This window comes from Pleurodeles waltl, chromosome 7 (genome assembly GCF_031143425.1).
Source record: "Pleurodeles waltl isolate 20211129_DDA chromosome 7, aPleWal1.hap1.20221129, whole genome shotgun sequence".
Classification (NCBI taxonomy): domain Eukaryota; kingdom Metazoa; phylum Chordata; class Amphibia; order Caudata; family Salamandridae; genus Pleurodeles; species Pleurodeles waltl.
This window is the reverse complement of record NC_090446.1, coordinates 1,439,737,850-1,439,762,521: the sequence shown is the minus strand read 5'-3', so window position 1 is coordinate 1,439,762,521 and position 24,672 is coordinate 1,439,737,850. Positions and strand designations below refer to the sequence as shown.

General features: G+C 43.9%; 1 protein-coding gene across 2 annotated transcripts in view; it reads right to left on the bottom strand.

The window, feature by feature from the left end:
* The window catches only part of LOC138246455 (putative methyltransferase DDB_G0268948), a 130,116-nt gene that overhangs the window by 48,298 nt on the left and 57,146 nt on the right, over positions 1-24,672 (bottom strand). For both annotated transcript variants that reach the window (XM_069201074.1, XM_069201075.1), the window contains one exon: positions 16,041-16,178. In XM_069201074.1, coding sequence (XP_069057175.1) covers positions 16,041-16,178 — 138 coding nt within the window. The remainder of the gene's footprint in view (positions 1-16,040; positions 16,179-24,672) is intronic.

The following is a 24,672-nucleotide window of genomic DNA, read 5'->3' as shown; positions in this document are numbered from 1 at the left end:
CAAGACCCTGGAAGGTAGGTGTAAAGTGCACCTACTACCCCCAGAGAGCACAGAAGTCATGATAGGGGGAATTCTGCAGGAAGAACAAACACCAGCAATGCAACAACAGTGGATTTCCGGACCTGAGTACCTGTAAGACAAGGGGACCAAGTCCAATAGTCGCGACAGTGTCGAGAGTGGGCAGGAGCCCAGGAAATGCCAGCTGAGGGTGCAAGGAACCTGCCACCTGTTGGAAGAAGCTTGTAGTGCTGCAAGAACGAAGAGGACTAGGAACTTCTCCTTTGGAGGATGGATGGATGTCCCACGTTGTGAAGAAGCTTGCAGAGGTGTTCCCACGCAGAAAGACCGCAAACAAGCCTTGCTAGCTGCAAGGGTCGCGGTTAGGGTTTTTGGGTGCTGCTGTGGCCCAGGAGGGACCAGGATGTCGCCACTTGGATGCGGAGACAGAGGGGGCGCCCAGCAATGTAGGGAGACCTCACAGAAGCAGGCAGCACCCGCAGAAGTACCTGAACAGGCACTTAGAAGAAAAGTGAACCGGAGTCCTCCCGAAGTCACAAAAGGGAGTCCCACGACGCCGGAGGACAACTCAGAAGGTTGTGCACTGCAGGTTAGAGTGTCAGGGACCCAGGCTTGGTTGTGCACAAAGGAAATCCTGGAAGAGTGCACGGGATCCGGAGCAGCTGCAAATCACGCGGTACCCAGCAATGCAGTCTAGCTTGGGGAGGCAAGGACTTACCTCCACCAAACTTGGACTGAAGAGTCACTGTGGGAGTCACTTGGACAGAGTTGCTGAGTTCCAGGGACCACGCTTGTCATGCTGAGAGGGGACCCAGAGGACCGGTGATACAATATTTTGTTGCATGCGGTTGCAGGGGGAAGATTCCGTCGACCCACTGGAGATTTCTTCAGAGCTCCTGGTGCAGAGATGAGGTAGGCTACCCCCAGAGCATGCACCACCTGGAAACAGTCGGAAAGCCGGCAGGATGAAGCGATACAAGGTTGCTAGTAGTCGTCTTGCTACTTTGTTGCGGTTTTGCAGGCGTCCTGAGCAGTCAGCGGTCGATCCTTTGGCAGAAGGTGAAGAGGGAGATGCAGAGGAACTCTGGTGAGCTCTTGCATTCGTTATCTGGTGAGATCCCCAAAGCAGAGACCCTAAATAGCCAGAAAAGGAGGTGTGGCTACTTAGGAAGGAGGATTGACTACCAAGAGAGGTAAGAGCCTATCAGAAGGAGCCTCTGACGTCACCTGCTGGCACTGGCCACCCAGAGCAGTCCAGTGTGCCACAGACACCTCTGTTTCTAAGATGGCAGAGGTCTGGGACACACTGGAGGAGCTCTGGGCACCTCCCCTGGGAGGTGCAGGTGAGTGGTCACTCCCCTTTCCTTTGTCCAGTTTTGAGCCAGAGCAGGCCTGGGGGATCCCTAAACCGGTGTAGACTGGCTTATGCAGAGATGGGCACCATCTGTGCCCATCAAAGAATTTCCAGAGTCTGGGGGAGGCTACTCCTCCCCAGCCTTCACACCTATTTCCAAAGGGAGAGGGTGTTACACCCTCTCTCAGAGGAAGTCCTTTGTTCTGCCTTCCTGGGCCATGGCTGCCTGGACCCCAGGAGGACAGAAACCTGTCTGAGGGGTTGGCAGCAGCAGTAGTGGAGACCCCAGAAAGGCAGTTTGGCAGTACCCGGGTTCTGTGCTAGAGACCCGGGGGATCATGGAATTGTCACCCCCAATGCCAGAATGGCATTGGGGTGACAATTCCATGATCTTAGACATGTTACATGACCATGTTCGGAGTTACCATTGTGACGCTGTACATAGGTAGTGACCTATGTACAGTGCACACGTGTAATGGTGTCCCCGCACTCACAAAGTCCGGGGAATTTGCCCTGAATGATGTGGGGGCACCTTGGCTAGTGCCAGGGTGCCCACACACTAAGTAACTTTGCACCCAACCTTCACTAGGTGAAGGTTAGGCATATAGGTGACTTATAAGTTACTCAAGTGCAGTGGTAAATGGCTGTGAAATAACGTGGATGTTATTTCCCTCAGGCTGCACTGGCAGGCCTGTGTAGGAATTGTCAGAGCTCCCTATGGGTGGCAAAAGAAATGCTGCAGCCCATAGGGATCTCCTGGAACCCCAATACCCTGGGTACCTCAGTACCATATACTAGGGAATTATATTGGTGTACCAGTATGCCAATGTGAATTGGTAAATTTAGTCACTAGCCTGTTAGTGACAAATTTGGAAAGCAAAGAGAGCATAACCACTGAGGTTCTGGTTAGCGGAGCCTCAGTGAGACAGTTAGGCATCACACAGGGAACACATACAGGGCACATACTTATGAGCACCGGGGCCCTGCCTGGAAGGGTCCCAGTGAGACAGACTAAAACAACATATATACAGTGAAATATGGGGGTAACATGCCAGGCAAGATGTTACTTTCCTACAGTAGGAGGGGAGTTCTGGACCTGGCAAGTAAATTTAGATGCCAGGTCCATATGGCAGTAAACTGTGCATGCAGTCCCTGCACTAGGAGGCCTGAGACAGGTTTGAAAGGCTACTTCTGTAGGTGGCACAAGCAGCACTGAAGGCCCACTAGTAGCATTTAATTTACAGGCCCTGGGTATAGGGATACCACTGTACAAGGGACTTACAGGTAAATTAAATGTGCTGATTAGTGTAAGCCAATCGTACCAACTTTAGAAGGGAGAGCACCTGCACTTCAGTACTGATAAGCAGTGATAAAGTGCTCAGAGTCCTAGAGCCAACAGCAAGAGGTCAGAAAAATAGGAGTAAGGATGCAAAAAGTCTGGGGGATGAACCTGAAAAAAGGGCCAGGTCCAACAATAAGGAAAGATGAAGAGTTAAAAGATTGGGTAGCAGAGTATTCTAGAATCACCTATAGAAAAACACCATCCCTAAACCACTAGTTGGTTAAAAGTTACCTACCTTTGCAAGGGAGTGGGACACGAAATTGGCTTCAGTTGGAGGTTTTATTTAAATGCACTAAATGTAAAGCATGCCGGTACTGTAAGAACATGACAGAGTTTAAATGCCTTGATGGGTACATAAGAAAAATCTGAGAATGGATACCATGAGAAACCTCATTTGTAGTTTATTCCGTGGAATGAGGTTGTGGCAAGAGATAGGGAGTACTGTAAACAAACAAATTACGCATATCGCATCATTTAAGAGCAATAATAAACAAAGATTATGCCTATGTTATTGCCAAACATATTTGGGAACAGCACGCTGGGGAATATAAGGATGTACGCTACTATGGTATCCATCATGTGAAGACAATATAAGAGGAGGAGATTGTGAATTGACCCGTAAAAGAGCAGAGTCAAAGTAGATTATGATAACTGGAACGGAAATACCTTGGGGTCTAAATACAGATGCTGACTAAGTACATTTATGAACAAATTATTGAACTTGATGAGATGCCTGCACTTTGCTTTATGATTAATTATTTGGGGATTCAAATTGCGAAATAGAGTATAATAAATGTTGTCCTTCCATTTATCATTCTCTATATTGAGGTAATTTATGATTTACGCTGTCTTATACATTCTCTTTGGCTATACAAACTATCACAGAGGACTCACAGGATCATGAATTTGCTTGTTGTCATGAGATTAGTTGCTCATTGGGATGAGGAGATGCTTTTGATACCTTGGTCAAATCGGTACTTCACAAGGACTGCAAATGTAGAATGTAGTAGAATACCTGCTGTGTTGCTTATCTCCTTTTGATGAATGTTATTATATTATCGATGATACTTAACCATTAGTGAGTAACAACCTGAGCAAATCATTGGCAAACTGTGATAATTATATGAATTGGATGTCTTCCTCAGTTTATTGAATTTGCTTGTTTTCATGGGATTAGGTGTTCATTGGGATGAGATGTTTTTGACACTTTAGTGAGATCGGTGCTTTACCAGATTTGCAATTGTAGAATGGAACATAACTGCTGACCTCGCAATATGTGCGGCATATTTCCTTTTGTATGAATTATGTTATTATATTATTGATTGTACTGTACCATTAGTGAGCAACAACTCGAGCAAATCATTGATGAATTATGTGATAATTACATGAATTGGACTTTTGTTTCCTTCATATGAGGGGTGTGGACTGACTAAAATCGACTGTCTAAGGCAAGGAGTAAATTGTTTATCTCACGTGCTCTGTGTGTACACCTTTATGAAAGTGTCTGGGCAAAAAGGAGAAAGTTCCTTTAAATTGACGTTTTGCACTGCACTATGGGATGGCCCAGTCGAAGGCTTTTGCTCAATCGCATAGGCCAGTTTTTCTTTGTGGCCACTCGCATGTCATAATTATGAAATAAAAAACCCTTTTTACAACAGCAAGTCAACGTGCACCGGTTTGTGCCATCTCTTGGATCTGTCCAAAGAAAAAGGTTGTGTATTGGGGCAGGAGTCCTGGGAGAAAAAAAATGAAAATGTCACTTACCCAGTGTACATCTGTTCGTGGCATTAGTCGCTGCAGATTCACATGTTTGGCACAGTCCGCTGCCTGGTGTTGGGCTCGGAGTATTACAAGTTGTTTTTCTTCGAAGAAGTCTTTTTGGTCACGGGACCGAAGGACTCCTCCCTCCTCGGCTCCATTGCGCATGGGCGTCGACTCCATCTTAGATTGTTTTCCCCGCAGAGGGTGAGGATGGAGTTGTTTGGTATAAATAGTGCCCATGCAATGGAGTGAATATGTATGTACGTTAAGAGTTTCTAATAATTATTTACAAATGTTCAGATGTTTAAGATTTATGATCTACTTCTAAACGGCTACAGGCTTCCCGGGGAGGTGGGAGGGTACATGTGAATCTGCAGCGACTAATGCCACGAACAGATGTACACTGGGTAAGTGACATTTTCAGTTCGATGGCATATGTTGCTGCAGATACACATGTTTGGCATAGACTATAAAGCAGTTACTTCCTAAAAGCGGTGGTTTAGCCTGTAGGAGTTGAAGTAGTTTGGAATAATGTTCTTAGTACAGCTTGGCCCACTGTAGCTTGTTGTGCATTTAGTACGTCTACACAGTAGTGTTTAGTAAACGTATGAGGCGTAGACCAGGTTGCAGCCTTACATATTTCGCTCATAGGAATGTTTCCTAGAAAGGCCATTGTAGCACCTTTCTTTCTGGTTGAGTGTGCCTTTGGTGTAATAGGCAATTCTCTTTTGGCTTTAAGATAGCATGTTTGAATGCATCTGACTATCCATCTAGCAATGCCTTGTTTAGAGATTGGATTTCCTATGTGTAGTTTTTGAAAAGCTATGAACAGTTGTTTTGTTTTCCTGATTAGCTTTGTTCTGTCAATGTAATACATTAGTGCTCTTTTGATGTCTAATGTATGTAGTGCCCTTTCAGCCACAGAATTTGGTTGTGGGAAGAACACTGGCAATTCTACTGTTTGATTTAAATGGAATGGTGAGATTACTTTTGGCAGAAATTTTGGATTTGTTCTTAGAACTATTTTATTGTTGTGTATTTGAATAAATGGTTCTTGTATGGTAAATGCCTGTATTTCACTTACTCTTCTGAGGGATGTGATTGCAATGAGAAATGCGACCTTCCAGGTTAGATATTGCATTTCACAGGAATGCATGGGTTCGAAAGGTGGACCCATGAGTCTTGTTAAGACGATGTTAAGATTCCATGAAGGAACTGGTGGTGTTCTTGGTGGTATAATTCTTTTTAGCCCTTCCATGAATGCTTTAATAACTGGTATTCTAAATAGAGACGATGAATGAGTAGTTTGTAGGTAAGCAGATATTGCTGCGAGGTGTATTTTTATAGATGAAAAAGCGAGATTTGCTTTTTGCAAATGTAGTAAGTATCCTACTATGTCTTTAGTAGAGGCATGTAATGGTTGTATTTGATTGGCATGGCAGTAGTAAACAAATCTTTTCCACTTAGATGCATAGCAGTGTCTAGTGGAAGGTTTTCTAGCTTGTTTTATGACCTCCATGCATTCTTGTGTGAGGTCTAAGTGTCCGAATTCTAGGATTTCAGGAGCCAAATTGCCAGATTCAATGATGCTGGGTTTGGATGCCTGATCTGTTGTTTGTGTTGTGTTAACAGATCTGGCCTGTTGGGTAGTTTGACATGCGGTACTAGTGAAAGGTCTAGTAGAGTTGTATACCAAGGTTGTCTTGCCCATGTGGGTGCTATCAGTATGAGTTTGAGTTGGTTTTGACTCAACTTGTTTACTAGATATGGAAGGAGAGGGAGAGGGGGAAAAGCGTACGCAAATATCCCTGACCAACTCATCCATAGAGCATTGCCTTGTGATTCGCGGTGTGGGTACCTGGATGCGAAGTTTTGGCATTTTGAGTTTTCTTTTGTTGCGAACAAATCTATCTGGGGTGTTCCCCAAATTTGAAAGTACTTGTTCAGAACTTGGGGGTGAATTTCCCATTCGTGGACTTGTTGGTGGTCTCGCGAAAGGTTGTCTGCTAGTTGGTTTTGTATTCCTGGAATAAATTGTGCTATTAGGCGAATGTTGTTGTGAATCGCCCACTGCCAAATTTTTTGTTAGGAGGCACAATTGTGTTGAGTGTGTTCCTCCTTGTTTGTTTAAATAATACATTGTTGTCATGTTGTCTGTTTTGACAAGAATGTATTTGTGTGTTATTATGGGTTGGAAGGCTTTTAACGCTAGAAATACTGCTAACAGTTCTAGGTAATTGATATGAAATTTTGTTTCGTGTATATCCCATTGTCCTTGAATGCTGTGGTGATTGAGGTGTGCTCCCCACCCTGTCATGGAAGCATCTGTTGTTATAACGTATTGAGGCACTGGGTCCTGAAATGTCCGCCCTTTGTTTAAATTTTTGCTGTTCCACCATAGAAGCGAGAGGTATGTTTGGCGGTCTACCAACACCAGATTTTGAAGTTGACCCTGTGCTTGTGACCATTGTGATGCTAGACACTGTTGTAAGGGTCGCATGTGTAGTCTTGCGTTTGGGACAATGGCTATGCATGATGACATCATGCCTAGAAGTTTTAGCACAAATTTTGCTTGTATCTTTTGGTTTGGAAACATAGCACTTATTACCTTGTGGAATGCCTGCACTCTTTGTGGACTTGGAGTGGCAATTCCTTTTGATGTGTTGATGGTTGCTCCTAGATATTGTTGTGTTTGACACGGTTCTAGGTGTGATTTTGTATAGTTGATGGAAAACCCCAGTTTGTGAAGGGTTTGTATGACAAATGTGGTGTCGTTTGCGCATTTTTTTACTGTGTTGGTCTTGATTAGCCAATCGTCTAGGTAAGGGAACACATGTATCTGTTGTCTCCTGATGTGTGCTGCTACTACTGCTAGACATTTTGTGAACACTCTTGGTGCAGTTGTTATTCCGAATGGCAACACCTTGAATTGGTAATGTATTCCTTTGAATACGAACCGTAGGTACTTTCTGTGAGAAGGGTGTATTGGTATATGAAAGTACGCATCCTTTAGGTCTAATGTGGTCATGTAATCTTGCTGTTTGAGCAGTGGAATGATGTCTTGTAGTGTGACCATGTGAAAATGGTCCGATATGATGTAGGTATTTAGTGTCCTGAGATCTAATATTGGTCTTAATGTTTTGTCTTTTTTTGGAATTAGAAAGTACAGGGAGTAAACTCCTGTGTTTTTTTGTTGTACTGGTACTAACTCTATTGCATCCTTTTGCAGTAGTGCTTGAACTTCTAGTCCTAAAAGTTCTAAATGTTGTGGTGACATTTTGCGTGTTTTGGGGGGGATGTTTGGTGGGAAGTTGTGGAATTCTATGCAATAGCCATGTTGGATTATTGCTAATACCCAATTGTCTGTTGTAATCTGTTGCCAAGATTGGTAGAATTGGCTTAGTCTTCCCCCCACTGGTGTTGAGTGAAGGGGTTGCGTGACTTGAAAGTCACTGTTTAGGTGGAGGTGTTTTTGGAGTCTGGAATCTTCCCCTACTCCTTGGGAATTGACCCCCCCGATATCCCCTGAAACCTCCCCTTTGGAAGGAACCCTGATATGGTGTGGTTCTTGTTTGTTGGCTGGTGGTGTCTGTGGGTTGGCCACGAAACCCCCCTCTAAATGGAGTTTTTCTGAAAGAGCCTCTGCTCTGCGGGGAGTAGAGTGCGCCCATGGCCTTGGCCGTGTCTGTGTCCTTTTTAAGTTTTTCAATGGCTGTATCCACTTCAGAGCCAAAAAGTTGTTTCTCGTTGAAGGGCATATTAAGGACAGCCTGCTGGATTTCAGGTTTGAAGCCTGAAGTGCGTAGCCAAGCGTGTCTCCTTATGGTGACAGCAGTGTTGACTGTTCTTGCTGCAGTATCGGCTGCGTCTAGTGAAGAGCGGATTTGATTGTTTGAGATCGTTTGTCCCTCTTCCACTATTTGCTGCGCCCTTTTTTGGTATTCCTGGGGAAGATGGTCTACGAGAAGTTGCATCTCGTCCCAGTGTGCGCGGTCATATCTGGCCAGCAGCGCTTGTGAATTTGCGATGCGCCACTGGTTGGCTGCCTGTGATGCTACTCTTTTCCCTGCCGCATCAAATTTTCGGCTTTCTTTGTCCGGAGGTGGGGCATCGCCAGATGTATGTGAATTTGCTCTCTTGCGAGCTGCCCCTACTACCACGGAGTCAGGTGGTAACTGCGAAGTAATAAACACTGGGTCTGTGGGTGGTGGTTTGTATTTCTTATCCACCCTTGGGGTGATGGCTCTTGATTTTACGGGCTCTTCAAAAATTTGTTTTGCGTGCCGTAACATCCCTGGTAGCATTGGGAGACATTGATATTGGCTGTGTGTAGCCGAGAGGGTGTTAAATAAAAAATCATCCTCTATAGGATCGGAATGCAGTTGGACATTGTGGAATTCTGCTGCCCTAGCCACCAGTTGCGAGTATGAGGTACTGTCCTCTGGCGGTGACGGCTTTGTGGGGTATGACTCGGGATCATTGTCCGGCACTGGGGTGTCATACAGGTCCCAAGCGTCTTGATCCTGATCGTCATGACTTATGGTAGTTTGCGCTGGTGAGTGCATTTGTGGCGGTGTTTGTGCCGGCGATGCCTGTGGTGGAGAGGGCGGAGGCGTGACTTTTTTAACCACTTTGGCTTGTGGTTGTGCGTCATCCTTTGGAAGCCCGATCCTTCTTTTCCTCATGATTGGGGGAAGGGTTGATATCTTCCCTGTGTCGTGCTGGATGTACAGTCTCTTTTGTGTGTAGTCCGATTCTACACTTTGGAGCTCTTGTCCAAATTTGTGCATTTGGCCACTTATTCCTTGTTCCTCTGAGTAGGATGAAGGTGTGGTATTTTTCGGCGCCGAGAGAGAATCTTTTTTCGGTTTCGGCACCGACAGAATTTTTGTTCCTTTCGGCATGGATTCTCGGTGCCGATGTTTTTCGGTGCCGGTATCTTGTTTTTGTCTCTCGGAGCCGCTTTCTCGGCTCCGAGGTTGCTCCATGGCGGTCCCTCGACCGGAGTCGGGTGTCTTCGCTATGGGCGTGCCCTTTTTCGGCGCCTTCGACGGGTCGCCTGTTTTATGGGTCGAGCCATGGCCTGTTGGCAGTGGCGTCCCCTGGGCTTTCGGTTTGTCGATGGATTTACTTTTCGACGTCTTACTCACAGTTTGTTGCAGTTGTTCGACGTCGGAGTCTCCGGATTCTGATTCCGGAACCGAGAAAGTTTCCTCTTCCTCGTCGAAACGTTGTTTTGTCGACGTGGACGCCATTTGTTGACGCCTGGCTCTTCGGTCCCGGAGTGTTTTTCTGGACCGGAAGGCTCGACAGGCTTCACAGGTATCCTCCTTGTGCTCGGGGGACAAGCACAAGTTACAGACCAAGTGCTGATCTGTATAAGGATACTTACTGTGACATTTTGGGCAGAAACGAAACGGGGTCCGTTCCATCGGCTTCGATGTCGCACGCGGTCGGGCCGACCAGGCCCCGATGGGGGATCGAAACTACCCCAAAGTCTTCCGATGATCGGTGTCGATGTACCTAACTATCCCGATACCGAACGGAACAATACCGACGCTTTCTTCCGAGATTCTGACTAACTTTCCGAACCGAAACACGGAGCGAAAAGGAATACGTCCGAACCCGACAGCGGAAAAAAACAATCTAAGATGGAGTCGACGCCCATGCGCAATGGAGCCGAGGAGGGAGGAGTCCTTCGGTCCCGTGACCAAAAAGACTTCTTCGAAGAAAAACAACTTGTAATACTCCGAGCCCAACACCAGGCAGCGGACTGTGCCAAACATGTGTATCTGCAGCAACATATGCCATCGAACATATATATATTATATATATATATATATATATATATATATATATATATATGTATTATAGTAATAGTGCCCATGCAATGGAGTAAACATGTATGTACATAATGTAGTTTAAAGTGCTATATTTACAAATGTTCAAGATCAACTTCGAAACGGCTACAGGCTCCCGGGGAGGCGGTGGGCGCATGTGAATCTGCAGCGTCTCATGCCACGAACAGATGTACACTTGGTAAGTGACATTTTGCGTTCGATGGCATGTGTAGCTGCAGATACACATCCTTTGCATAGACTAGTAAGCAGTTATCTCCCCAAAAGCGGTGGTTCAGCCTGTAGGAGTTGATGTTGTTTGAAACAAAGTTCGTAGTACTGCTTGTCCTACTGTGGCTTGTTGTGCTGTTAGCACATCCACGCAGTAGTGCTTGGTAAACGTATGAGGCGTAGACCATGTGGCTGCCTTACATATCTCAGTCATTGGAATGTTTCCTAGAAAGGCCATGGTAGCACCTTTCTTTCTAGTTGAGTGTGCCCTCGGTGTAATAGGCAGTTCTCTTTTTGCTTTGAGATAACAGGTTTGAATACATTTAACTATCCATCTAGCAATGCCTTGTTTGGAAATTGGATTTCCTGTATGGGGTTTTTGGAACGCAACAAATAATTGTTTTGTTTTCCGAATTTGTTTTGTTCTGTCAATGTAGTACATTAACGCTCTTTTGATGTCTAATGTATGTAGTGCTCTCTCAGCTACAGAGTCTGGCTGTGGGAAGAACACTGGTAGTTCTACTGTTTGATTCAGGTGGAACGGTGATATGACTTTTGGTAAAAATTTCGGATTTGTCCGTAGAACTACTTTATGCTTGTGTATTTGAATAAATGGTTCTTGTATGGTAAATGCTTGGATTTCACTGACTCTTCTTAGAGATGTGATGGCAATTAGAAATGCAACTTTCCATGTTAAACATTGCATTTCACATGAGTGCATGGGCTCAAACGGTGGCCCCATGAGTCGTGTTAAGACAATGTTGAGGTTCCATGAAGGAACTGGTGGTGTTCTTGGTGGTATCATTCTTTTTAGGCCCTCCATAAAGGCTTTTATGACTGGTATCCTAAACAGTGAAGATGAGTGGGTAATTTGCAGGTAAGCTGAGACTGCGGTAAGATGTATCTTAATGGATGAAAAAGCTAGTTTTGACTTTTGCAAATGTAGCAAGTAGCTTACGATGTCTTTAGCAGATGCGTGTAAGGGTTGAATTTGATTATTATGGCAATAATAAACAAACCTTTTCCACTTATTTGCATAGCAATGTCTAGTGGTTGGTTTTCTAGCTTGTTTTATGACTTCCATACATTCCTTTGTAAGGTTTAAGTGTCCGAACTCTAAGACTTCAGGAGCCAAATTGCTAGATTCAGCGATGCTGAATTGGGGTGTCTGATCTGTTGATTGTGTTGAGTTAACAGATCTGGTCTGTTTGGTAGTTTGATATGAGGCACTATTGAGAGATCTAGTAGTGTTGTATACCACGGTTGTCTTGCCCAAGTTGGTGCTATGAGTATGAGTTTGAGTTTGTTTTGACTCAACTTGTTTACTAGATATGGAAGGAGTGGGAGAGGGGGACAAGCATATGCAAATATCCCTGACCAACTCATCCATAACGCATTGCCCAGAGACTGATCTTGTGGGTACCTGGATGCGAAGTTTTGGCATTTTGCGTTTTCTTTTGTTGCAAACAGGTCTATTTGTGGTGTTCCCCAATTTTGGAAGTAAGTGTGTAGTACTTGGGGATGAATCTCCCATTCGTGGATCTGTTGGTGATCCCGAGAGAGATTGTCTGCTAATTGATTCTGTATCCCTGGAATGAACTGTGCTATTAGGCGAATGTGGTTGTGTATCGCCCAATGCCATATTTTCTGTGTCAGGAGACACAACTGTGTTGAGTGTGTTCCTCCCTGTTTGTTTAGGTAATACATTGTTGTCATGTTGTCTGTTTTGACAAGAATGTGTTTGTGGCTTATTATTGGTTGAAATGCTTTTAACGCTAGAAATACTGCCAATAGTTCTAAGTGATTTATGTGAAACAGTTTTTTGTCGGCAGTCCCATTGTCCCTGAATGCTGTGTTGATTGAGGTGTGCTCCCCACCCTATCATGGAGGCATCTGTAGTTATTACGTATTCAGGCACTGGGTCTTGAAAAGGCCGCCCCTGGTTTAAATTGATATTGTTCCACCATTGAAGCGCGGTGTATGTTTGGCGGTCTATCAACACTAGATCTAGAAGTTGACCCTGTGCTTGTGACCATTGTGATGCTAGGCACTGTTGTAAGGGCCGCATGTGCAATCTTGCGTTTGGGACAATGGCTATGCATGAGGACATCATGCCTAGGAGTTTCATTACTATTTTGACTTGTATTCTTTGGTTTGGATACATGACCTGTATTACACTGTGAAATGCTTGTACTCTTTGTGGACTAGGAGTGGCAATCTCTTTTGCTGTGTCGATTGTTGCCCCTAAGTATTGCTGTGTTTGACACGGCTGAAGGTGTGACTTTGTATAGTTGATTGAGAAACCTAGTTTGTGTAGGGTTTCTATGACGTACTTTGTGTGTTGTAAACACCGTTCTAGTGTGTTGGTTTTGATTAACCAATCGTCTAGGTACAGGAACACATGTATTTGCTGCCTTCTGATATGCACAGCTACTACTGCCAGGCATTTTGTAAAAACTCTTGGTGCAGTTGTTATTCCGAATGGCAACACCTTGAATTGGTAATGTACCTCTTTGAATACAAATCTTAGGTACTTTCTGTGTGAAGGATGTATTGGTATATGGAAATATGCATCCTTTAGGTCTAAACAATCTAAGATGGAGTCGACGCCCATGCGCAATGGAGCCGAAAGGGGAGGAGTCCCTCGATCTCGTGACTCGAAAGACTTCTTCGAAGAAAAACAACTTGTAACACTCCGAGCCCAACACTAGATGGTGGGATGTGCAAAGCATGTGTATCTGCAGCTACACATGCCATAGAACATATATAGGGAGTGCAGAATTATTAGGCAAGTTGTATTTTTGAGGATTAATTTTATTATTGAACAACAACCATGTTCTCAATGAACCCAAAAAACTCATTAATATCAAAGCTGAATATTTTTGGAAGTAGTTTTTAGTTTGTTTTTAGTTTTAGCTATGTTAGGGGGATATCTGTGTGTGCAGGTGACTATTACTGTGCATAATTATTAGGCAACTTAACAAAAAAAAAATATATACCCATTTCAATTATTTATTATTACCAGTGAAACCAATATAACATCTCAACATTCACAAATATACATTTCTGACATTCAAAAACAAAACAAAAACAAATCAGTGACCAATATAGCCACCTTTCTTTGCAAGGACACTCAAAAGCCTGCCATCCATGGATTCTGTCAGTGTTTTTATCTGTTCACCATCAACAATGCGTGCAGCAGCAACCACAGCCTCCCAGACACTGTTCAGAGAGGTGTACTGTTTTCCCTCCTTGTAAATCTCACATTTGATGATGGACCACAGGTTCTCAATGGGGTTCAGATCAGGTGAACAAGGAGGCCATGTCATTAGATTTCCTTCTTTTATACCCTTTCTTGCCAGCCACGCTGTGGAGTACTTGGACGCGTGTGATGGAGCATTGCCCCGCATGAAAATCATGTTTTTCTTGAAGGATGCAGATTTCTTCCTGTACCACTGCTTGAAGAAGGTGTCTTCCAGGAACTGGCAGTAGGACTGGGAGTTGAGCTTGACTCCATCCTCAACCCGAAAAGGCCCCACAAGCTCATCTTTGATGATACCATCCCAAACCAGTACTCCACCTCCACCTTGTTGGCGTCTGAGTCGGACTGGAGCTCTCTGCCCTTTACCAATCCAGCCACGGGCCCATCCATCCGGCCCATCAAGACTCACTCTCATTTCATCAGTCCATAAAACCTTAGAAAAATCAGTCTTGAGATATTTCTTGACCCAGTCTTGACGTTTCAGCTTGTGTGTCTTGTTCAGTGGTGGTCGTCCTTCAGCCTTTCTTACCTTGGCCATGTCTCTGAGTATTGCACACCTTGTGCTTTTGGGCACTCCAGTGATGTTGCAGCTCTGAAATATGGCCAAACTGGTGGCAAGTGGCATCGTGGCAGCTGCACGCTTGACTTTTCTCAGTTCATGGGCAGTTATTTTGCGCCTTAGTTTTTCCACACGCTTCTTGCGACCCTGTTGACTATTTTGAATGAAACGCTTGATTGTTCGATGATCACGCTTCAGAAGCTTTGCAATTTTAAGAGTGCTGCATCCCTCTGCAAGATATCTCACTATTTTGGACTTTTCTGAGCCTGTCAAGTCCTTCTTTTGACCCATTTTGCCAAAGGAAAGGAAGTTGCCTAATAATTATGCACACCTGATATAGGGTGTTGATGTCATTAGACCACACCCCTTCTCATTACAGAGATGCACATCACCTAATATGCTTAATTGGTAGTAGGCTTTCGAGCCTATACAGCTTGGAGTAAGACAACATGCATAAAGAGGATGATGTGGTCAAAATACTCATTTGCCTAATAATTCTGCACTCCCTGTATATATATATATATATATATATATATATATATATATATATATATATATAGAGAGAGAGAGAGAGAGAGAGATACATATATACACACAAATATATACACACACAAGTTTGCACAGTTCTAACAATATTTGTTTCGCTTTCTCATTATAATACTGATGTAGTTTTATTTTTTTCATGATTCACGTTAAATATTATATTTATAGCAAATATATGTTGGAAAGATCTTTAACGATGTGACATTAAGTACCTTTCTAACTTTAAGTAGGGATAAAAGCTTCTAACAAAAACACAAGGACCTAAAGTCAACAATAAATTCCATTTATTCAGATTTAGTAAAGGTGAATATCATCTATGGGAGGTTAAATCTCAAATGTACTTGTAATCACAGAATTGCCTTATAGGTTATCAATAATAAGATTTTATAAGCATATTTGATCACCTATTTTTTCTAATTTGAGATAATTAAAATCGGACTCCTTCATGTGCCATGAAAAGAAAGGGAAGAGATGAAAAGCAGGGGGGGCAGAACTCAGCAAAGTGCCAAAAAAAAAAAAAAATCTTTGCTGCGCTATGTGGAGTTCAGCGAGTGGCAGAGTTTGGGTAAGTTGTGCTGATTTTCTGCACCAGGAGTTTCTTCTGCGCTGTAAATTCAGCACAAACGACATCACGCAGAGATTTTCTACTCGAGCTGCAGTTCTCATCGGGAGCGGCTGCGGCCTACCGCGACCGCTCGTGTTGAGAAATCTTGCTCACTAACCTACCTATTTCTGCCGCTCACCATTCTAACGCTGCCGGGAGAGAGAAAAAAAAAAGTCGGTTCCTCGTCACTTTGCTGAGTTTTTCAGAGCGCGGAACGGTGAAAGCTCAGCAAACTTCGCCAGCAGAGTGGAATTCTTCGCCCACCCCTAAAAATGACTAGCAAATGGTATTAGGGAGAATTACTTCAGTTTCCTCACATACACAGTTATGTTACAAAAAGTGTAGGCCTGATGGAAAAAGCATCAATGATGGCTACATGACAGACATACAACAAAGCAGCATCGTCATATGGTAATCACTTTTGAGCCATGCACTTATCCACCATTTCTTATCTGCAATCCATCTATCCCTGGAGGATGGCAATTTTATGGCTGCTATTTAGAGGTTAGTTTAACACATTATTTGGTACCTTTTCTCTGTTTTTCTCAGAAGTTCTTTCGCTGACTCAGCATCCTTTTTCAGGAAGGTTTGGAACATGGAAAAGGATTCGATAAGGCCAATGAAGGCAGATACAGGGAGCGACACAGGGCACACCTTGTTAGCTAACCTGCAAGTATAAAGAAGTAGCAGTGTCACCGCAACTACTGAACAACTTGATCTCATATCGTAATTAACATTATCACATCATCAAGCACAATGTAAAAACAGGCTAAGTTAGTAGAAATAACATTTTATACCAAAAGACTGCAACAAAATAAAACTTAGTCTGCAGTTATGGAATTTGCCCCTTACAGGAGAAGAGGCAAAACCATTTAATTAAAATTAATTGATCAATGCAGTGTAGCTGCTATACATTTGTTGCCAGCTGTTTACAGCAACAAGTGACTTATTTTCCGTAATGTTTTTTTCTGGTGAGTATACTATGCAACACAATTTCACTACACAGGCGTCACACTGGATGCAGAGTGTTTTAATAGACAGGGCATACAGGTCATGGCACAAGTCTTGCAAAGATCATAAGCTATTATCCAAACTTTGAAGCGGTTTGAAGAGTTCCTGACATGCGCTTGGCCTTCTTGCATTTATGATATGAGTTGGACTTAGAAGATTTCGAGCCAGAACAAGACTTTGCGCCAGATCAGCCCCAAAATCGAGGCCATGAGCAGATCATCTGCCTACAGCGCAAACTCTTTCTGTGATGACTGCATTCGGGTGCCTAAGGATACACTTGTTGCAAGACTTCATGTCCAGAGCCCATTTATCACAAGCACACATAATGAGGATCTATGACTGGCATCTACTTTCTGCAGTAATGGCATGGCCTCAACCCTCTTGTATTTGAAGAAGACATCGTCCCTAGCACACTGTCTTGGAGAAATCAGGAATCATCAGGAGAATAACAAAGTTAATAGGGGAGCTTTAAATCTGCCCCTCTGGGAACAGAAAGGAAATAACCAAAGTCAGCATGTACCTTGACTATCTCACTTGCGGGGTGGTACAAAGTCACAGTGGACCCACATGGCCCCACCAGCACACAGGTAAAATTGGTGGAAAAATCTCTGGATCCACTCTGCGCCCTAAGGATTATTCTTAGGTGAGGAACTTGCGCTAAGAAGTATCCATCACAAAAAAGTTCTCATTTTGCTGGCAGATCACGGTCATTCTCTAAAAAACAAAACCTAGAGAACAAGTTACTTACCTTCAGTAACTATTTCAGGAAGATACTCTAACTGCAGATTCCTTACCTTTAAAATGTCCCCAGGCACTAGACTGGATCCGATTTTTTTTTTTTAAATCAGTGCTCTTGTGTTCTGGTAGGTGTCACTGTGAGTCCGTGTTAAAGTCATTCTGCTGCGGAAGTGGTAACAGGAGTGGCCTATAAGCTCCACCCATGTGCACTGAAGTCAGTATCTTTCAGGACTCTTCTGCACCCTCAGACTAGGAATATATTTTGGATACAGAGAGTATCCATCACAAAGAATGTCACAAAAGGTAACGTGTGCACAGATGCCCACATAGCAGTTTGAGTCCTCAATCTTCAAGCTCTCAACTCTTCAGGTAGCTGATTCTTTGCCAAATAGCAGATTTTTATTCGCAGGACTAACTGGGGATGATGCTTTTCTGCACTGCCTTGCCTTTCTTAGCACCAAGGAAGCTCACAAAGAGTTGATTGTACACTCAATAGTCCTTGGTATGATCAATGTAGAAACTGAGGTCTCTAATGGGCTCCAAACGATGGAGTCTCTCGTTCTGATTCGATGTGTGTGTGGTGGGACAAATAAAATCATAAGGGTGATAGCCTGCCTAACATGGAGCCATGTTACTACCTTAGGCAACAATGCAGCTTGAGTTCTCAACACAAATTTGTCTGAAAAGAATATTGTATAAGTGAGATGGACTGAGAGGGCCTGCAGCTCATTCATGGCATGAGCTGATGTGATTGCGACCAGAAGGGGCCTTTTCAGTATCAAGAGACAGAGGACAGCTGTGCTTTGGTTCAAATAGATTACACATCACAAATGTGATAGCCAAATTCAAGTGCCACTGTGGTGTCACAAAAGGCTTCGAAAGAAACATTTGCTATAAACCTTTAAGAAGTCCCATCACAAAAGGTGATTTAAAGACAAAAGGCTGATCCTGCTACCTCACAAAAGATGCTGACAAACAGCCCCTAACAATGGCCTAGAGAAGTCCTTGCTGAGACAGATCAGCTTGTACAGGGTCAATCTGAAAAGTACCACACCGAGCCACAAACTTGTCCAAACGGTCAGAGTACACTGATTTCGTTGATAGGAGCCTGGCTGCCAAAAACACATCAATAACTTTAGAGGAAGATCAAAGGACAACTATCTATCACTGCTCAATTTCCATCCATGCATGGAGGTGCGGTGTGCAGAGGCCTGGGTGCAGGACCCTGCCCTGTTGCTGCAACACTAGGTCCTCCTGAAACAGCAGCTTGATGAGAGTACAGATACTCATGCCCACATGTTCTGCATACCACACCTTACTGGCCCAATCCAAAGACACCAAGAAGACTTGGGCCTGGTTGGTCTTGATCTTCTTCATGGCACAAGCCAGGAGGGGTAGAGGCAGCAAGGCATGCAGAGTCCCACACTCCACTCTAAGCAGAAAGCATCTCCAGGAAATAGCATTCTTGGGAACTTTAGTGCACACAAATGCGGACTGAGTGTTCTCGATTGAGGCGACTCATTTGTGACCCCACTAAGGGTTCGTAACTGGCATTTTGAGATCCCACTAGTGGTTCTTGACCAGAGAAATGCCCTGGCAAGTTAGCCAATTCAACGTGCAGAGCATTCTGGCACAGAACCCAAGACTCCACTCTGCCCTGCTTATTGCAGTACCACATGGGAGCAGTGTTGTCTGTGAAAACCTGTATTAGCCTATCATTGATGGTTGCTAGGAAGGCCTTCAACACAAGCGGATTGCCTGCAACTGCAACAAACTGATATTCAGGAGGATTTCTGCCCAAGATCTCCATCTCTCCTAGATGGTTTACTCAGCTCAGTAATGATATTTCTGTGACCACTGTCTGCTCTGGGTGGGGTAAGGACAAGGTCTGCCACTGGCCTAATCGCAGTGCAGTAGCCACCAATATAGATGTTTTGCAACCTCCTCCAAAACGTGGATTCAATCATCTTGGTTGCCCTGGCAATGTACCCACTGAGCAGTAAGTCCCAAAGCAGAGCAGATATGTGCCATGAGGCATGGTAAAATAGTAGGATGCAGGAGGTTAAGGCACCCAGCTGCCTCAATACCATTCTCATGGAGATCCAGGACGGCGACTGAAACATCTCGATCACAGCCCAAATATCCTGGACTCTCCACTTCTGGGGGCAGAGGAAGGCACCAGGTTCACTCCAATGAACCGGAGCATTTGTGAAAGAGTCATGGGCAACTTTGGCATGTTAATTGTAAACCTCAATGATATTAGGAGGTTTAACGTGGTCTGGAGGGGATCTAAGACCGACTGGGATTTGCCAGTCTTCAACAGGTAGTCATCAAGGTACGGAAAGACTGGTACATTTGACTTCTGAAGGCGAGTGGAGACCACCACCATTACTTCTGCGGACACAAAGGGCAATGGAAAGACCAAAAGGGAGCACTGCAAGCCAAAAACACTCCTGTCCCATTGTGAACAGCAGGTAACGTCTGTGTGCCTGCAGGAAGGCAATATGAAAATATGTATCCTGTAGGTCCAACAAAAACATCCAGTCTCTGAGATCCAGGGCAGACTAGACCTGGGCTAGCGTGAACATCTTTAATTTTTTATTCCGCAGCAAGTCACTGAGAGACTGGAGATCTAACAAAGGACAAAGTGGTCCATCCTTCTTTAGCAAAAGGTAGTAGCAGGAGTAACATCCAGTTCCTGCTTCAGAGGCCAAACCCCTCTCTAAGGCTCCTTTGGCCAAGTAATGCTGATGGGGGTGGCAGGTGCAGCGAGGCAGAAAGAAATGTGAGGGTGAAGCCTCTGGATCAAGCTAAGGACCCATGTGTCAGAAACGATATGGTCACCTTTAGAGGAAATGGCTGATTCGTCTTCTACAAGATGGGTTTGTGTGGAAAAGGACACACTACAGTGTATAGTGGTTTTGCAGTTGTGGTTGCAGGAACATCGGGGGACTGACCTGCATGTTGTTCCAGATGCCCTGAATGTCATCTCTTGTTGCTGCAGCTGTGAAATGGCTGGGACTGTTGTGCCAGAAGCCGGATTTTGCGTGGTAGATCCTGGTACACCCTACAGTGCCCACAAAAAGGGTGAATCTGCTGCGATAATCACCTAGTAAGGGAACATAGCTCCAGGAAACATGCTGTGGCACAACTCACAATAAAGGGTTCCATGTCCGATTCCACTTTAACAAAAAAAGGTGAGAGCCTTCAAATGAGATGTCCTTTAGAGATGCCTGGACATCCCCAGAGAAGCCCATAGACCTCTGCCAGGTGTGACACCAAACCACCGCGCTCATGTCTGTTGCCAGACCCAGTCAGTTGTGTTAAGGCCAGACTTTATGAAACATTTCGCTGCATCACGGCAGTCCTGTATGGTTTAGGATAAAGATGTCAGTACGTCCTCTAGAATTGCGGTAGGATCTGACCAATTGTATCCCATAAAACATGGCTGCTGCAGCCCAAAAGGCAGTTGGCACTGACTGACCACAAAGAAAGACTAGCAAATGAAAAAAATGTGCATACCAAAAGTTTCAATGCATTTAGACTCTCAGCCAGGGAGAGTTGTGTTAAAGGCTTCAGGGTTGACTCTACTGGTAGATACCTGAACCACCAGACTCTCTGGAGAAGGGCCATATATAACAACGTTAGGTTTGCCTCGTGCCAGTCAATGGTGATGAATGAGCTACCTGCCTCTTTCTTGGAGGGGGCTGGGGGTGGGGGGAATTGTTGGCCAGAGTACAGCACTGCCCACGTGCCCAAGAGGGTAGCTGTCTGGACCTCACTTAATGGCAAAAGAGGTTTTGAAGGTGCCTGGCAACAGCAAGGCTGAAGAACCTCCTTCAGGAAGTTCATTTTGACCTCCACTGTAGGGAGGAGCATGTGAAGGTCCTCTACAGCCTGTCTCATGACCACAGCAAAAGACGCACTGTCCTCTGTGGCAGGAGGAGGGGGAGCGAAGACACACATTCAGTATCTAGGAAGGTATTCAGACCACTGGCATACTGTAACTTGGTATACTAATTTTCCTCATCGTATGGTGGGACAAATGTGTCCCCCTCAACATAGTCATTGTCTGAATCAGATCTAAAGAGCTGATGTAAAGGGTGAGCTCTGCCATGTGGTAAAGGCAAGGTCCTAAGGATTTCCTATAGACTGTGCTCCGGTGGGAAGAACAGGGGCATCGGTCAAGGTCAAGGTCAAGACAAAGCTGTCTTGGAGTTTGGAGACCACTATAGGTAATAACTCCTCTTCTGGGGCGGACAGGGTCGCTGTGGAAGGATCTGGTGTGGAGAGTGCCACCAGAACTTAAGTGGTGAAGATAGTGCTGAGGGCAAACTCACTGACGTGATCCTGATTGGTCGCTCCAAGACATGCCAGAGAGAACCAAATATGCACAGCATGGCCTCCATAAAGGCCTCTATGTGCTGCGACGTCGCCAACAGACCTAGAATTTTGGTAGCAAGGGGACCAAACTTCACATTAGCTTTTCAGGATTTCAGGACCAAGAGGCATGTTGTTGCCACTGCATCCTCACCAGAGTTTGAAAGTGGAAGGAAGGGGCCAACTCCCACTTTGATTTCTTGTGCTTCTTTTTTGGACTTGCCCAAAAGACTTTGAATAAGATGAGTACATGCCACATGAACCACAGAGTGGGAACTAGACAGTCCTTTCGACCAATCACAGTGTGGAGTCTTCCAATGTATAGTTTTGCCTTGCTGCTCTGTATGGCCTTTGGCTCACCTGCTGCAGTTCCTGAAGTCACGTTCCGACCGCAGGCAAATATAGTAGGGATTTGTTGCAGACAGTTGACAAGGGTATGGAATTTAACAAAATATCTACTTGTCCATGGAACAGGTTGCACCATAAATCTTCTCCTGTAAAAATATCTAGTGTTCCTTTGGTGCCATGTAGTGAGTGACAAATTATGCCAGCAATCTCATTATGAAGAAGCTCCAATAATAGCCGCTCTGATTAGCTAATACGTAAGTAGGGCTTGAGTACTAACAATTTCAAGCCCTACTAGAGTAATTTCCTTATTTTGCCACCTTTCTGCAGATCTAGGTACTGGGACTGGAGGAGGCAGTAAGCAATAGTTCCAGGGCTATCATGCCTTGGAGTCTGTGCAAACCAACTAACTTGCATGTTTTAAGGATTTTCACCAGCTCTTCTCTTTTCCCATACTGAGGAAGGGTGAAAATGTACTCCTGACAAGGGCAGAAATAGACATGCTTGTGGTTCGAGGGAAATTGAACTTGTAAACACACAATAGATTTTTGCATGAGCAAATCTACACATGCATATTTGCTCGTGCTAAATACGAGTCACAAATATTTTTCTAGGAGTACGATTTCCGGTCTACTTCGTAAATTAAAGAAAGCCACTAAGGCAAAGACATAAACCATGGGCGTACTCTTGTGACTTTCTTTAAAAATTGGGGTGCTAATTATGTCTGGCGTTAACCAAGACATTTTGGGCTAGATGTATCATTATCCCGGTTTGCATTTCCTAAAATAGCGATTTTTAAGAAATCGCTATTTAAGAAATGCAAAATGGGATGTATGAAAATTCCAATTCGGTAATTGCGATTTCTTAAAAGTCGCAATCGCTATTACCGATTCTCAATTAGGGAATGAGACTCCATTCATCCCTATGGACCTGTGTGCGAATGATTTTGCATCTCTGAATTTGTGAATTCGCAAATTAGGTAATGCAAATCCCAGGGTGCTGGAGGCCTGAGGCTCCCTTTGATGCACCCCCAAAAAATATCAGTGGACATGTGAAGCGCACACATGTCCAAGGGGCATGTGTGCGCTACATGTCATTTTTAAAAATGCATTTTTAAAATTGCACATTGTTACCACCAAATTGGACTTGGTGGTAATTGTATTTCCTAAATGCCCGATTCGCATTTAGGAAATGCATGATACAAGTGCTTTGGAAATCGCAAACAAGAATTTCCTATTTGCCATTTCCTATTTAGAGAATCGCAATTTGCGATTCCCTAAATGGAGTTGCAATTTCAGGGAATTGCTATTTTAGCGATTCCTTGAAATTGCACTGCGAATGCCTTTCATAAATCTCAAAAGGTATTTTTGCATTCGCAAACTGTCAAATTTTGCGATTAGCGTAGTTTGCAGATGGAAAGAGCTTTGATACATCTAGCCCTTTGTCTTATTAAAATTCTATTTTTTGCTCAATCCATCCATCGGCTGGCTTTACTATGAGAGATAGCATTCTGCTCTTCCACAAGGAGCATACTGGCACTCAAAGTAGTTCTGTTCAGTCCCAGGAAGTACTGTGGCAATGTGTGCTTCTTGAGACCAACTTTTAGGTTTCTTTTTTCTTTTTGCCAATGTTTGTTACAATGGTGAGGGCCTGACAGCTGCCACAACAATAAAGTGTTACAAAAGCCCTGTCAAAAGAAGACAGCATTTACAAAACCAAAAGACAGACCACCAATGACGGATCGTTGGGTTTGCCAGTACTTGTGTGTCATGTTTCCTATAATCTTGTTAAAAATGGTTTAGCTGATTTTCCAATAATGAATATATATTTTTTTTATATACTAGCATGCATCAACACATTTTACTAAATGATGCTTCAAATAAATAGTACCTACAATTTCACAGTAATTTAGCAATAATTTTGTTTCCTACTTGCATTTTCTTTTACTGAACATATGAAAGCAAAGAATCATCAAGTCTTGCTTACAAGCTTCTACAAACATCTGAATCTAATCAGATAGCATTCCACATAGCCTCATATTGTTAAACTTCTTAAACATGTTCCCATTTTGTTACTGGAACCACTGTCAGTGGTGCAGTGTGACCTTAAGTTTATTTCAAGCGCTCACCCTAATAATAATAAAGGTTTTGCATTAATGAACTATTAATACAAGTTCGAACAGCATTAACATATGGACAAAAACATTACCTCAACTGCAAACATTTTCCTTCCCTGTAAACTGTCAGCCAAAGGGTTTGTGCTACAAGGGTTTGGGCCTACTTGTCCCAAGGACATAATAAACATGAAAACATGATGCCCTTGACCCCAAACAATGTGTCCTGGGCGTCAGTCGGGCCATAGTAATTCCCCACTTCTGCAGTGATTTGAGCTAGACCCTTACAAGGTTTTAACCCTGCTGCTTTCTCCCTTGTATACTGTAAAAAGTAAAAGTTTGGTGGAAAATACTCAAAGACAAGAGTATGAAAGCTCCGGATCTAAGACTTAAGATGCAGAGTGAAAGGAACTGAATCAGCATCCCTGAGTGGCCCTTTATCCGTATACAACGTTGGTGCAGAGCCATACAGCACCACCTATCAGCGTGCAGAGCCACTACTTTTGAGTTTCCAGATCTAATTTGATGCCTGGAGTTTGGAATCTGCGGTTGTAAGTGTCCATGAGAAAATGAG